The sequence below is a fragment of the Dioscorea cayenensis genome, unplaced genomic scaffold (assembly GCF_009730915.1).
Source record: "Dioscorea cayenensis subsp. rotundata cultivar TDr96_F1 unplaced genomic scaffold, TDr96_F1_v2_PseudoChromosome.rev07_lg8_w22 25.fasta BLBR01000414.1, whole genome shotgun sequence".
In the NCBI taxonomy this organism is placed as follows: domain Eukaryota; kingdom Viridiplantae; phylum Streptophyta; class Magnoliopsida; order Dioscoreales; family Dioscoreaceae; genus Dioscorea; species Dioscorea cayenensis.
The window spans coordinates 148,573-161,908 of NW_024086805.1; the positions used below are offsets into that span (position 1 = coordinate 148,573).

The 13,336-nt window shown below is 31.7% G+C and overlaps 1 protein-coding gene across 1 annotated transcript; it reads right to left on the reverse strand.

Annotated features, from left to right (window-relative positions):
* Positions 1-10,989: 10,989 nt before the first annotated feature.
* On the reverse strand, positions 10,990-11,622 carry LOC120254301 (UPF0481 protein At3g47200-like). The gene has a single exon (XM_039262425.1). It carries the CDS (start codon positions 11,620-11,622, stop codon positions 10,990-10,992), a length of 633 nt encoding a protein of 210 aa, XP_039118359.1.
* Positions 11,623-13,336: the final 1,714 nt, after the last annotated feature.

Sequence of the window (13,336 nt, forward strand, 5' to 3'; positions counted from 1 at the left end):
TATGGTACTATATATTTTCTATTAAATGGTGGTGGCTTGGGCAATTTATGATAGAAACCAAAAAAATAATAATAATAATAATAATAATATGGATGGAGAGATGGGAAAGCAACTGAAAACTTTATTACTAGTACACTAACATATTGTAAGAAGAACAAACATACGGTGAAACGAACTTCCTTGTTCAACCTATATAGGTTGATAACATATACCACCATATCCCCAATTTAAACAGACCAACTAGTAATCCTGCTACAACTTGTCCCTCATCAATTCGCAAATATAGTATGTTATATAAAGTTATAGACATAAATCATATAGTACTAAAGACTCAAATGAACTAATCATATTTAAACTCAAAGTTGATAACTATTCTCAAATTATATTATTTTTAAATCAAATTAAATATTAAATAACTAGATAATTATAAGTATGTACTTACAATGAACTCCAAAATTTTCATCTCTAAAGCTTTTTTATTGACATTTGACATTTTCAAATTTTATTTAACTTAAAGGTCTCTATTTTATATTTATTTATTTTTACATGGCCAGTTATTTCTTTTACATAGCTATAATCTATCAATTATATTATCAACTAAATAAGATATATGAAAGAATGAAAATAGCATTACTAATATATGATATCTTGTTCTCAAGAAATTTGAAATATATTTAATTAGTAGTCAATTTATATTCCTCTCGTATCAAATTATATATCATTTTTTAAGTTTTGCACAAGGATTAAGATTGTTATTAAAATACCTAAATACTAGCGAGAAATATTATAATATTATAATTTTACATTTTTGTTAGAATTATTTACTTCTATATATATATATATATATTCTCTCTGTTAAATAAGAAGGAAAAAAATGAAAACTGTAACTAATATTTTATAAAATTCTTAAAAGTGCCAAATAATTTGAAACATAAAAATAAGTTTTTAAGTAACAAATAATTTCGAAACAGAAAGAATATGATTAACAAATAATATGACCATTTGATTATGCTTCTATTTAATTTATATATTGTTTTATATACAAAGGTGAGCATTTAGAATAATTATCTAATAAGTTAATATAGAGGAAATTAGATAACTATCACTTGTTAGAGGGTTTTTTTAATTTGTCACTTTAAACAAAACGTCAATCTATTTTCCAAATTTACGCTTGTTAGATCCCTAATAAATGGTTGAGTTTCCCTACACTGATATTTTCTAGAATAATGTTTAAGACTCAAATGCATTAGCCGTGCAAAAAGCATATCATAACTAACCTAGTACTAAATTGCTCCATCTAAAAATAGGTTGCTTTTTGTTTTTTAATAAAAAAATTAATTACCATAGTTGCTATCCATCTTGAATAGAGAGAAATTAAAAGTTGTGCACCATATTTACTATTAAAAAATAGAAAGAAAAAAAAATAAAAAAGAACATTTAAAAATGAAGAGAGAGTAAATTTGATAGGAAAATAAAGTAAATATTAATTTAAAAAAAAGTGGGATTTTGACAAATTCAAGATAATTATCTCGTTTTCTTAATATATGTAAAATTATTAAAAGTGACAATTAAATAATAACAGAAGAAATATTTTTTTATTATTTTCATAAAATAATTGACTAAAAAAATACTTAAAATGAAATAAATAATAAAAATAGATGTTTTTAATAATATTAATAAGATGAATCTGAAATATTGATAAATATATAAAACACAAGATTTAAAACAAAATAAAAAAAAATAAAAAATAAAAAATAAAACAAAACAAAACTCTAAAGTGCACCACTTTTAAGAAACAAATTACATAACCACAAACCATTAATTACCAAAAAAACTGCGCGAGTGTCATAGAATAATATGTGGCACAAATAGATAAGAGATGATAAAATTAATGATAAAGCAAGTTTAATATTATAGTAATATTGCAATATTCAAAAACTGAAGGCATTAAATGTTAAACGCATAAATATTTCATAAATAGCTTCATCAAACATCTTGAGCCAAACCATTGAGAACTTCGTTAATTCACAGTGCCTTGGGCCCGAGTCTCCGGGAGCTTCCAGTTTACTTTGGACTTGTGCCATCATCGGAAGAATAGTAAGCAGCAACAGTGTAGTAAGTCTGTCCAACAGTGAAGAGAAACAGAATAATAGCATACACAAGAGAGAACATAGCCCAAGGGCTTCTAAAGTATGTCCCTATAACATAAGCTCGGAGCGATCTCCATTTGCTCTCGCAATATTTATTGAGCGTATCCTGAAGATTGTTCGCATATCTGCCGCTGGAAGCCACATGGGAGATATTATTAAAGAGATCAACCACTTCTTGATGGTTTCCAAGTTCGTTGGAGATAATCCACGCCGAGGAAAGCACTTTGACATCCTTGGGCGTCTTCAAAAGGTTGGCCATTATAATCACATAGTCAGTCACCATGGCGTCACCACCGCGGCGCATTTCATAAGCAATGGCGTTCAACAGCCTTTTCTCAGTTCGGTGTGTAATCAGGATATGCGGCAAATAGAGGACGCCATCATTAAACTCAATTTTGCCCAGCGACTTACCGCAGAATTTAACCCCAGCGTTAGAGACTTCAACGGCCGATTTCCAGCTACCTCCTGTTGGGGGTTTGACTTGAAATGCAACAGTGAAAATCTGCGGAATTTATTGTAGCAATATATACGGTTCACTGTACTGTTCACATGCGACCGGTATGCGGGCGCGCACTTGCCCGTGAAGTTCACTGGCAAAACTATGCGGTTGGTATGCGGGCGCACGGTTGGCCGTAAGGTTTTCTGCCTATTGATACTGTAGCACAAACACTGTAGTACCGTTACTGTAGCAAAAATATTGTTCACTTACGGGGTTCATGCGCCCGCATACACCCCGTGAAGCTCACTGGCGATCTTGTGCGGCCCGTATGCAGCCCGCATAAGCTGCAAAAACCCTTCAATGTCTTCCTTGAGGCTTCAATGTTCCTCCCAAGGGTTCTACAAGGCTTCAAAGCTTCAAAACAACTCATAAAAAGCTATCAAACCCCTCATTCATGTTAGAATGAGATGATCAAACAAACAAAGATTCAAGACAACGATTTTTAGCGTGGAAACCTTACAAATCGAGGGAAAAACTACGGGACTCCTTAGAGCCTCTTAAACATGTATCCACTAGGTCAATAAAGGATTACAATGAATCTTCTCTAGCTAACTAGAGGTTTACAAGCACAAGGACAAAGGCATTCATGAGAGAAGAGTTCTCATTGACAAAACATCATCATCATCATCAAGATGGCTAACAAACAACAAGTAGGGAGAAATAGAAGGATCAAACCCTAATCAATAGGTAGTGCTTCTTGCAAGGAGTCTTCTCCCGAGTTTGAGTGAGATCCCGGCGAGGTTTGGCCGTCCGATCTCCTTGCCCTAGCCTTCTCTCATTCTTCTCCCTCTTTTCCTTCCCTCTCTCACTTCTTTTGGATAATCACCCTTAATCACAAGCATAACCTTTTCTCATTATCAAGGAATGAGAAAAAAAATCACCTTGTAAAGTTACCTCTTTGCCCTCCATCTTCTCCACTATTGACCTAGCTTCATTTTTTTTTTTCATCATGGGCATGGAGCCCAATTATTCATCCAACCCAACAAATGGGCTGGACCCCAACACCTCCTGTGGAACCGGAACCTTGATCCTCCATGTCCTCTATCTTCTCTATCTTCTCTATCTTTGGAGTGGAAGTTAGGAGTGTTAGGAAAATAGTTAGGTAAAATAGAGGATCCGCAGGGGAAATCAAGAGAGCAATGAGACAATAAAAGCACACAAGATTCGGCAATGTGCCTACGTCCTCGGGAGTGGAGCAGCCGTAATCCTCTTATTCACTTGTCTCTCCTCACGGTTGAGACAAAAGACTAGGGTTACAAATATTTATAGGTAAAAACCTAAATTTATCCAAATACAAACCTATTTGGATCCTAACCCTATCTGGATTCTAAACATATCCATATTTTAAACCTATCCGGATACAAATCCTATCCGGATACAAATTACAAGATTATCAAATCATAATCCTAACAAAATACAAATTACCCTTGTATCCTACCGCGGGGCGTTTCCCCCGCACTCAACCTATCAAACTGATGCTCCCACAATATGACAGATGTTGTCACCCCACTCCACTCCGTTCCCACATCTGCTAGTTTACTTGTGTATATGAGCCATACACAACAATCTCCACCTTGGCGAATATACCCCATGAAGATATAAACCAGGGAGCTTCTTATTTTCCAAATAGATTGAGTGCCATGTCTCTTTAGCATTAGAGACATTGATCAAGTCCAAGCAATGCTTGAACTTCCCCGTAGTGATCGCCTTTGATCCGATTTTTGTAACCGCAACAACAACTCCACCTACAATCAGTATTTCCCATCGGGTGTAGATATTCCTAGCACTCTTTTCTCCTTTTCATCACTATCAAAACCATTCTTACTCACCATAATGCAATCCTTTTTCGGTTTTATAGCCAAAACCATTTCTATGCAAAGTACCCAAAGAAATCAGATTCTTCTTTAATTCTGGAACATGTCGAACATCACACAAAGTCCGAACAACACAATTATGCATCCGATCTTGATCTGCCCTTTTCCAGTAATAGCACAAGCTTTATCATCGCCTCATGTAGACAAAAACCAAAATCCCCTGATTTGTAGGAATCAAACCAGTCCTTGTTCCATGTCATGTGAAACGAACATCCTGTATCCAAAATCCATGAATCTGAGGTTTTACATGATGAAACTGAAAGAAGATCCCCATCATTACAATCTGAATCACCGCGCTGGATTACATTAGCAAACTGTGATGAATTACTGTTCCTTTCATCAATCTATACTTCTGCTTTGGACAGATCTTTTCCTAATATGCCCCATCTGTTGGCACTTATAACATTGAACAGATCTTCTGACTCTGGAATTCCTTTTGCTCGAAACCATCTTTCCCTCGCCTTCTCCCAGCTTTCGTTGCTTTTCACATACAACACTTCCGCTTTGAGAACCTTCGACGATTATTTTTGCTTCCACTGATTGTGGGCTAACAACGTCAGTAGTGATCTCATCTACTTTGAGCGTATCTTTTTCCCCATGTGAGTGTAGTCACTAGATGCTCATATGAAGGCGGTAAAGACGCAAAGCAAAAATCATAGCTTTGTCTTCATCTTCAATCACGACCTCAATTCTCCGCAAATCATCGATCGTGTGATTGAAGAAATTGATATGTTGTACCGGATCCGCACCTTCCCGCATCTTCAAGCCGTCACGCTTCGCTCGATACAACTTATTTGTCAGAGATTTCGACATATATCGACCATCCAATTTCTTCCAGACCTCCACCGGAGACGAGGTCCATGACGTGATACTTAACATCATCCGCCAAACACAACCGAATAAGTGCCGCCGCTTTTGTTTGTAAATCCAACCAAACTTGGTCTTCCAAACCTTGAGGCTTTGTCTCTTCTAATGCTTTCAACATCCCTTGCTGCACTAGCAAATCCTTTACCCTCCGCTGCCATAATCCGAAATTCCCAGTTCCATTGAACCTTTCCACATCAAATTTTGTAATAGAGTTCATCCTTCCAGCAAAAAACTCGCTCTGATACCACTTGTTAGGAAAATAGTTAGGTAAAATAGAGGATCCGCAGGGGAAATCAAGAGAGCAATGAGACAATAAAAGCACACAAGATTCGCAATGTGCCCTACGTCCTGGGAGTGGAGTAGCCAGTAATCCTCTTATTCACTTGTCTCTCCTCACGGTTGAGACAAAAAGACTAGGGTTACAAATATTTATAGGTAAAAACCTAAATTTATCCAAATACAAACCTATTTGGATCCTAACCCTATCTGGATTCTAAACATACCCATATTTTAAATCTATCCGGATACAAATCCTATCCGGATACAAATTACAAGATTATCAAATCATAATCCTAACAAAATACAAATTACCCTTGTATCCTACCGCGGGGCGTTTCCCCCGCACTCAACCTATCAAACTGATGCTCCCACAATATGACAGATGTTGTCACCCCACTCCACTCCGTTCCCACATCTGCTAGTTTACTTGTGTATATGAGCCATACACAACAAGGAGGTCCAGCGAATGCTTGGAAGTTACGGGGTCAACGAACCCATTGCCCATTGGGATTAGCCAGCCACGCATCGCATGATGTGACCGAAGGACTGAATCCTTTATGTATATATATATATATATATATATGATGGAGTTAATTAATTGACAGGATAATCATGATGATAATGATGATGATGATGATGATGAGATCATACGTTAGCAATAGTATTTTGGGAAAAGTACAAAAAAAACCCATGTGGTTTCCGAGTTTTGCAAAATAAGGAATGAGGAATTTTTTTTTCGATTCTATGATATGTGGTTTCCCAGATTTGCAAAAAAGAGAAAAACAGTTAATCTGCGTTAACTTTTTCCGGGTTTTAGCAGGGGCAAAATTGTCTATTTATGTAAAAAAAATCACTATGTGGCTTAAAAAAACAAGATTTTTTTCAACATGATTTTTGTTTGATTTTTTTGGAATTTAAGTTTTTTTCTTGTTTAGTGAAATTTTGGAAGAAAAATAAATTTAAAAAATATATTTTTTTATGTCATATAAGTTTATTTTTTTAAATAAAATGACGATTTTGCCCTTGTGAGTTAACACCGTTAATTGCTTGATAACGGTTTTTTTCCCTTTTTGCAAATCGGGAAAACCACATATCATAGAATCGAAAAAAAAATTCCTCATTTCTTATTTTGCAAAACTCGGAAACCACATGGGTTTTTTTTGTACTTTTCCCTAGTATTTTTTAAAGTTACTAATAATTTTATAGCAGATACATTATACCGCTAAGGTGTGAACATGCAAGCAAAGAAATAAAACGATGCAATGGTTTTTGGTTGATTAACTCTACGAGGTTTCTAACCAAACACAAAGTTATATCAGCAACTTTTGTATAAGATTTAGATAATTTAAAGGAAGTCAAAAATATGCATCAGACAAATAATTAATCCCTCACCAATCTATGTGTTCACAAAATATTAATCTTAATGAATATCTATTATTAATTAAAAATATTTAATTCTAAATTATTTAATTTAATTAATAATTAATTAATTAATTAATTATGTTAAATTGTTGTTAACAAGTATAAAATTGTTCCACTAACTCTCCAACCAAACACAAGATACTGAATACAAAATAGTAAATAAATAAAAAGATCGGAGAAAATTGGTAGTTAGAAAAGAAATTTTGGTGGATAATTGACTTAGGGAAAAAATATCAAGAAATTTTCTGAAATAATAAAAATGAATAGAGAAAAATATTATTAAAATATATGATATTTTGTTTTTACCTTGATCATAATTACAAGCTATTGGGAAGGAAATCACCCTTTTGTTTCACAATATTGAAAATAGTATTCACTTTAAAAAAAATTATTTATGCACATTCTTCCAATGGGTTTGAACATTAAGATGTATATAATAATGTACTCTATTAAAAGAAAATGCTGCTTCAGCATAAAAAACACTGATAAACTTTAAGTTATTTATAATAACTTAAAGCTATTATAAAAATATTTATTTTAGCACATTGCCCATGCAATTTTGTATGGTCTCACAAAAATATGTCATGCATTTTGCCATATCATAGAAGAAAATGAATATTTTCATACTTCAAAGATTAGAACTAGAATAATAGAAATTAACTTACATACTTTTCAAGAAATACTTGACATGATACCCCTTCAAAAGCAATATTCTTATATATCATGGAAAGTAAAACAAAGAATTCAATATCCAATTGTATTAGTTAGCATTTTAACCACACGGGTTTGTAAAAAAATAAAAATTAATATTGTATAAAGGGATATAGATAAATATGATCGTATAAAAGCACATTACTAATTGCACACTTTTACGAGTAATTTCCTTAAAAATTTAAAAGAACACTAATGGCTTTGCACCAAACTAGTCCAATATAGTTTGAACTCAATTTGTTCTTTTCCCCTAAAAATAGTGTAGAGAAAACTTTTATTTTGTTTTGATAATTTAAATAGATTATTTTAAAATTATTTAATTTAGTTAATATTAAATAATTCCTGAAGTGAAAGTCAGCGCTGAACATATAAAGTAGTTTTTCTTTAAACTAATTACCCAGAATCCCACACACTCTGACTAACTAACAAAACTCAATTTATTGAATACAAAAGAAAAAATAAAATGGGAGAAATTTAGTATAAATTAAAAATAAAATTACTTACATGAAATGATAAAAATGATGAAGATAGAAAATATGGTTTAAAAAAATATAATATTCTGTTTTATCTTTTAGTTCATAATTAGTCTTTGAAAGAAATCACATTTTAGCGCATGCCATTATACTAAACATAAAAAATAAAAATAAATAAATAAATAAATTTGGAACTATTTACGCACCTTCTTCCAACGTGTTTGGAAATTAAGATGTAATCTATAGACAAATGCAATTTCACCATAAAAAAATATATGGTAGAGTTATAAAGTCAGTAACCAGGCCCTATAAGTTTAGGCTATTGTGCTTTTTTTTAATACAAAGAGTTTAGGCTATTGTTTGTTTTGGCCCCTAAATATAAACAATATATTTTTTACTGTTTACTGTTTGTTTCATGGTATATTTGTACTGTTTTTTTCCTTTAATAAATTTATGATTTATCTAATTTATTCAATATATATATATATATATACATTTTTTTCCTATTTTATCTCTTCATCCTGGGAGACTCCAAGGAAAAACCTAACATGTGTTTCCTATAGCAACTATGATATTAAATAAAAAGTTAGGTGAGCATATTTGCAATAATTTATGGGCTATATATAGCAAATGAGCGTATAAAATTCAGTGGTAAAAATGAATATCTTCATACTTGTAAAGGTAAGAGAATCAATTATAAAGGCTCAAGGTTGCTTATTCTAGACGTGGTCATTTTTGAACCAAAACCGTGCAAACGAAACGAATCGCAAAACCAAAACCAAAAGCCAAAACCGAACCGAATCGTCCTAAAACCGGAACCTTCATATAAGGTTCGGTTTCGGTTTCAAAATTTAAAAACCGCCGGTTCCAGTTAAATCAAAATATCATATTATATAAAATAATATCATCAATGATTAGGTTTTTATTTTGTTAATATCATTAATTAGTAATTAATTAAGTAATTACATGTTTAAAGATATTTTAAATAATTAATTAAAGATATTAACCAAATTGATTATTGATTAGGCCTGATTCTGAACACTTGATTAGCCGATTAGGTCTGATTTGTGACATTCGTCTGACTTATATTTACTGTGTCATGCCAAACTTTGCTACTCATGCAAGAAAATAAGTTATAATTAATTGATTATGCCATAAATTATTAGTTATAAATTAAATATGGATTTATTAAAACAATTAAATTAATGAGGAGTATTTAAATATTTAATTCTTTAGTAGATTTCCATATTATTTTTATAATTTAATATATATGAGTGAGCAAATTTAATTGTAAACTATAATTTTTTTTTTAATAAAATGAATAGATCATGAATTTATTAGAAAGTAAAAAACAGAGACTAGACTTTATATATCTTCCGTTTTGAAACTTACAAAATTAACATAGTTCATATTAAATTATATTTATTTTATATAAATGAAAATATACTGAGTAAAATGTTCTCATGTAAAACATTTGAATCATTAAAAAAATATATAAATAAATAAAATAAATAAACATGAATATATATATATATATATATATATATTCCAATATATAGATAAAACTCCCAATATTTTCAATTTGTAAACCATGCAACATATATCAGTATACTAGAAATCAAAAAGAAAAAGAAAAATTATAAAAACTATTCTTAGAGAAAAACAAATAACATATATGGACATTAAAAATAATTACAATAAAATAAATGAAACATTGAAACCTTGGGTATACCGTATACTTACTGACTTAACCTACTAAATGCAAAGTGCTTAGCTTGCTCTTTGATTGCAAAGTGTTTATATCAGTATTAAATTGATTATTATATTTTTGTGTTTATTTGATTTGAATTATTAAATTATTTAGAATAGAAGAAAAAAAACTGAACCGTATGAACCGTCAAACCGGAACCATTGAACCAAACCGCCATAACTGGAACCGAAATCTAACCGAACCGCCAAGAACCTTACTCTAGGCGGTTCAGTTCCGGTTCAAGGTTTCCTTGAACCAAAATTGGTGGTTCCTAAACTGTGACCATGTCTAGCTTACACACCCTTGAAACTTAAGTAGTTACCAAGATACCCTTTGAAAGTTATATTTTCTTACATATATCAAGTCTTATTGGGTTTATATACTCCTATAATAAAGAGTTAAGTGGTTTTTTTTTTGAGAAAAAGAAAACTAAATTTTGTTAATCTCCTTTTTTTATGTACTTTGAAAGAGAAAATAAAATAAAACTTAAACATTAATATGTAATTTTATAAAGATATAAATTAAGTTTTAACCTAAGAGTTGTAAGTAAGTAAATTTTTTTATAAAATATAAACAAATATGTATAAGTTTTTATGAGGCCATATTGGTAAGTATGCACTTATGCAACTAATTCTCTGAAAACTTTAAAAAATACTGCTTTAAGCCAAAATAGCACGTACGGATGATTTGAATTCATATTTTTCTCCACTTAACTAATAAAATAAATACTTTCCGAATAGCTGTTTCGGCAGTTCATTTTTCTCAAAAAATAAAAAAAAAAATACTTTTAGAGAAAACACCAAATTAACTTGCATTAAAAAATATTTTTAAAAACTTGTTTTGGGTTTTTTCCCTAAAATGCAAAAAACTAAATGTCTCATATAGTAACTGACTTGCGTGCGAAACGTTTGAAAAAATATAAGTTACTATGTACTTTCACACAATTGTGTCAGAACATTTCATTTCATGCATGTGTTACCTCAAAAGTGTGTCCGGGATGCAGTATTTCGTGGAGTGGCTGGAGAAGACTGAAAGGAAGCTGATTCTCCAAGAGCACCGAGTCCATATGAACGTCAAAGGTCTTATAAGACTCCTCGAGAAAGTGGATAACAGGATTATCCAATTTTTGTTTAGAAAAGATGCCACAAATGAACTCCAGCAAGAAGCAGCCGTCAACAACCATGAGCCCCACAAAGTTCTCAAGAGAATTATTAATATTCCACCCATCCGAAAGGTTGTCATAACAATAGTAAAGGTCTGTGACTATATTCCTAACTGCCTCTTCGATCTCCTTTAAGTCTTTCTTTGCTCTCCTGAGGCAGTGAAGGAGGGATTTGCCCTTGTGATCTTCGAAGGCGGCCAGGTGAGGCTTGCCAAAATGATATGGACCCAAGGACACCAGTTTTGGCTCGAACTCCTCCTCTTCAGCACCCTTTCGGATTCTCGGAGGCACTCTGTAGATGCACGGCTTAATGGACTTTTCCGGCAACTGCTCCTTTGAATCAGTTGGACTTTTGAGTTGGTTTTTAACGTCCCTCAGCATGTTGTAAGAGCGATCGAGAGCCTCCATGAGCATAACAACCTCCTCCTTCTCCATTTCACCAATTGAGGATGTGAAGAGAATGAGTTATACCTCTCTCTCTCTCTCTCTCTCTCTCTGCCTCTTTATATATATATATATATTAAATATGCTTGTCGTGTGGCATGCAATGTAGCTTCAAAACTCAGAAATAGTTAAGATCATATCCCTGGGCACTTTAATGATTGGGATGTTGCATGTGGTTGGTCCTGCGTGATTATTTTGTTTTTATTTTGCTTTAGTACTTTTCATTTGCTTGAATAATTAATAAAGTATGGTTCTAAATAGTAATTACCTATTTATTTTAAAAATTAAGGGTATTTATTCTAAATAATAAGTGCAGGGCGATTTTTAAAAAAATGATCAAAACTTAGTTTTTTGAAAACTCGTAATTTATCTAAAATTAACAAAACCTTTGATTTTTATAAACTATTCAAGAAAAAAGATATATATATATATATATATATATATATATATATATATATATATATATATATATATATATATATATTACTAACATATTTTCTATGTTTTATGATTTAAATGCATTTTTTTTGTCTCTTAATTTAACAATATTATACATTATTGTTATTTCATATATTCAAAATGTTCAATGTGACATCCATGTACCATTTCATAATAAAAAAAGAGCTCATGCTAGCAAGATAAAAATAAATTTAAAAAATTTAAAAAATTATATATATATAGTGCACATCATCTGTTAATATTCGTAGATTCTTGAGGTGTGGCATGCAATCTAGCTTCAAAACTCAGAAATGGTTGGTATACATTGCACTTTTTTTGTGTGACTTGAAATATTGTGGGTCTTGACTACCTTTGCCCATCTCTTTATTTTATTTTTTAATCACTTCATTGGTTAATAAAGTGAGGTTCTCGTATGCATGCAACTTGCCTACCTTTCTCTATTAAAAAATTTCTTATTTTTTTATTTTTTTGTTTAATTACTTCAACAGCTGATAAAATCAAAATTCTAAATAGTAGTTTACATGACATCACCATCATTATTATTTAACAGATAGATAAACCATTTTATTTAAAATTAGCAACAACACACAAAAAAAATATAATAGGAGTTCTGATAGGGATGCAAGTCTAAGTGCTTATCGCGTAATAGTAATGTGCGTAAAACTGAGTATCGATCAACAGTAAAGAAAGTGAACACTAAGCCCTAATTCCGAAAGATAGTCTAATTAACAAAGTCATGAGTGTGTGAATAAGAGAAAACAAAAGCAAGAAATACTGTAAAAAATAATAGAGAAATCAAAGGGAAGAAACAATGTCCGAGTATAGCATCCCTCTAGGGTTATGAAGTTTAGGACAAAAGTTGTCTATATATGCAATCTTATTTGAACCGAAAGATTTCCAGAATTATACTAAACCCCCCTTTCGAGGGTAAAGAATAATTGAATAGGTGTAGAGCTGATATAGACATCCACACAATCTCATAAACACTCTATGAAATCTTACCATGAGCTAATGATTATCTCTTAAGTAGATAATATCCCTTATGAAGAGAGATTACCCCTAATTTAAATACAAAGTAGAGATGTGATTTCTCCTAAAATCTACTCCACATGATTGCAAAGAGCACGGAGATAATCATTAGCCCACTTGGGAGAATTGAGGAAGAAAGAGTCTCCAAAGTACGCTATACCCAGGCTTACTCACAATTCCTCCTAATCACGGTATGTCTATGCTAGGTAAGTATTTC

What these genes read in the sequence shown, in the direction of transcription:
- LOC120254301 (XM_039262425.1), bottom strand. Translation starts at nt 11,622, where the DNA reads ATGGAGAAGGAGGAGGTTGTTATGCTCATGGAGGCTCTCGATCGCTCT.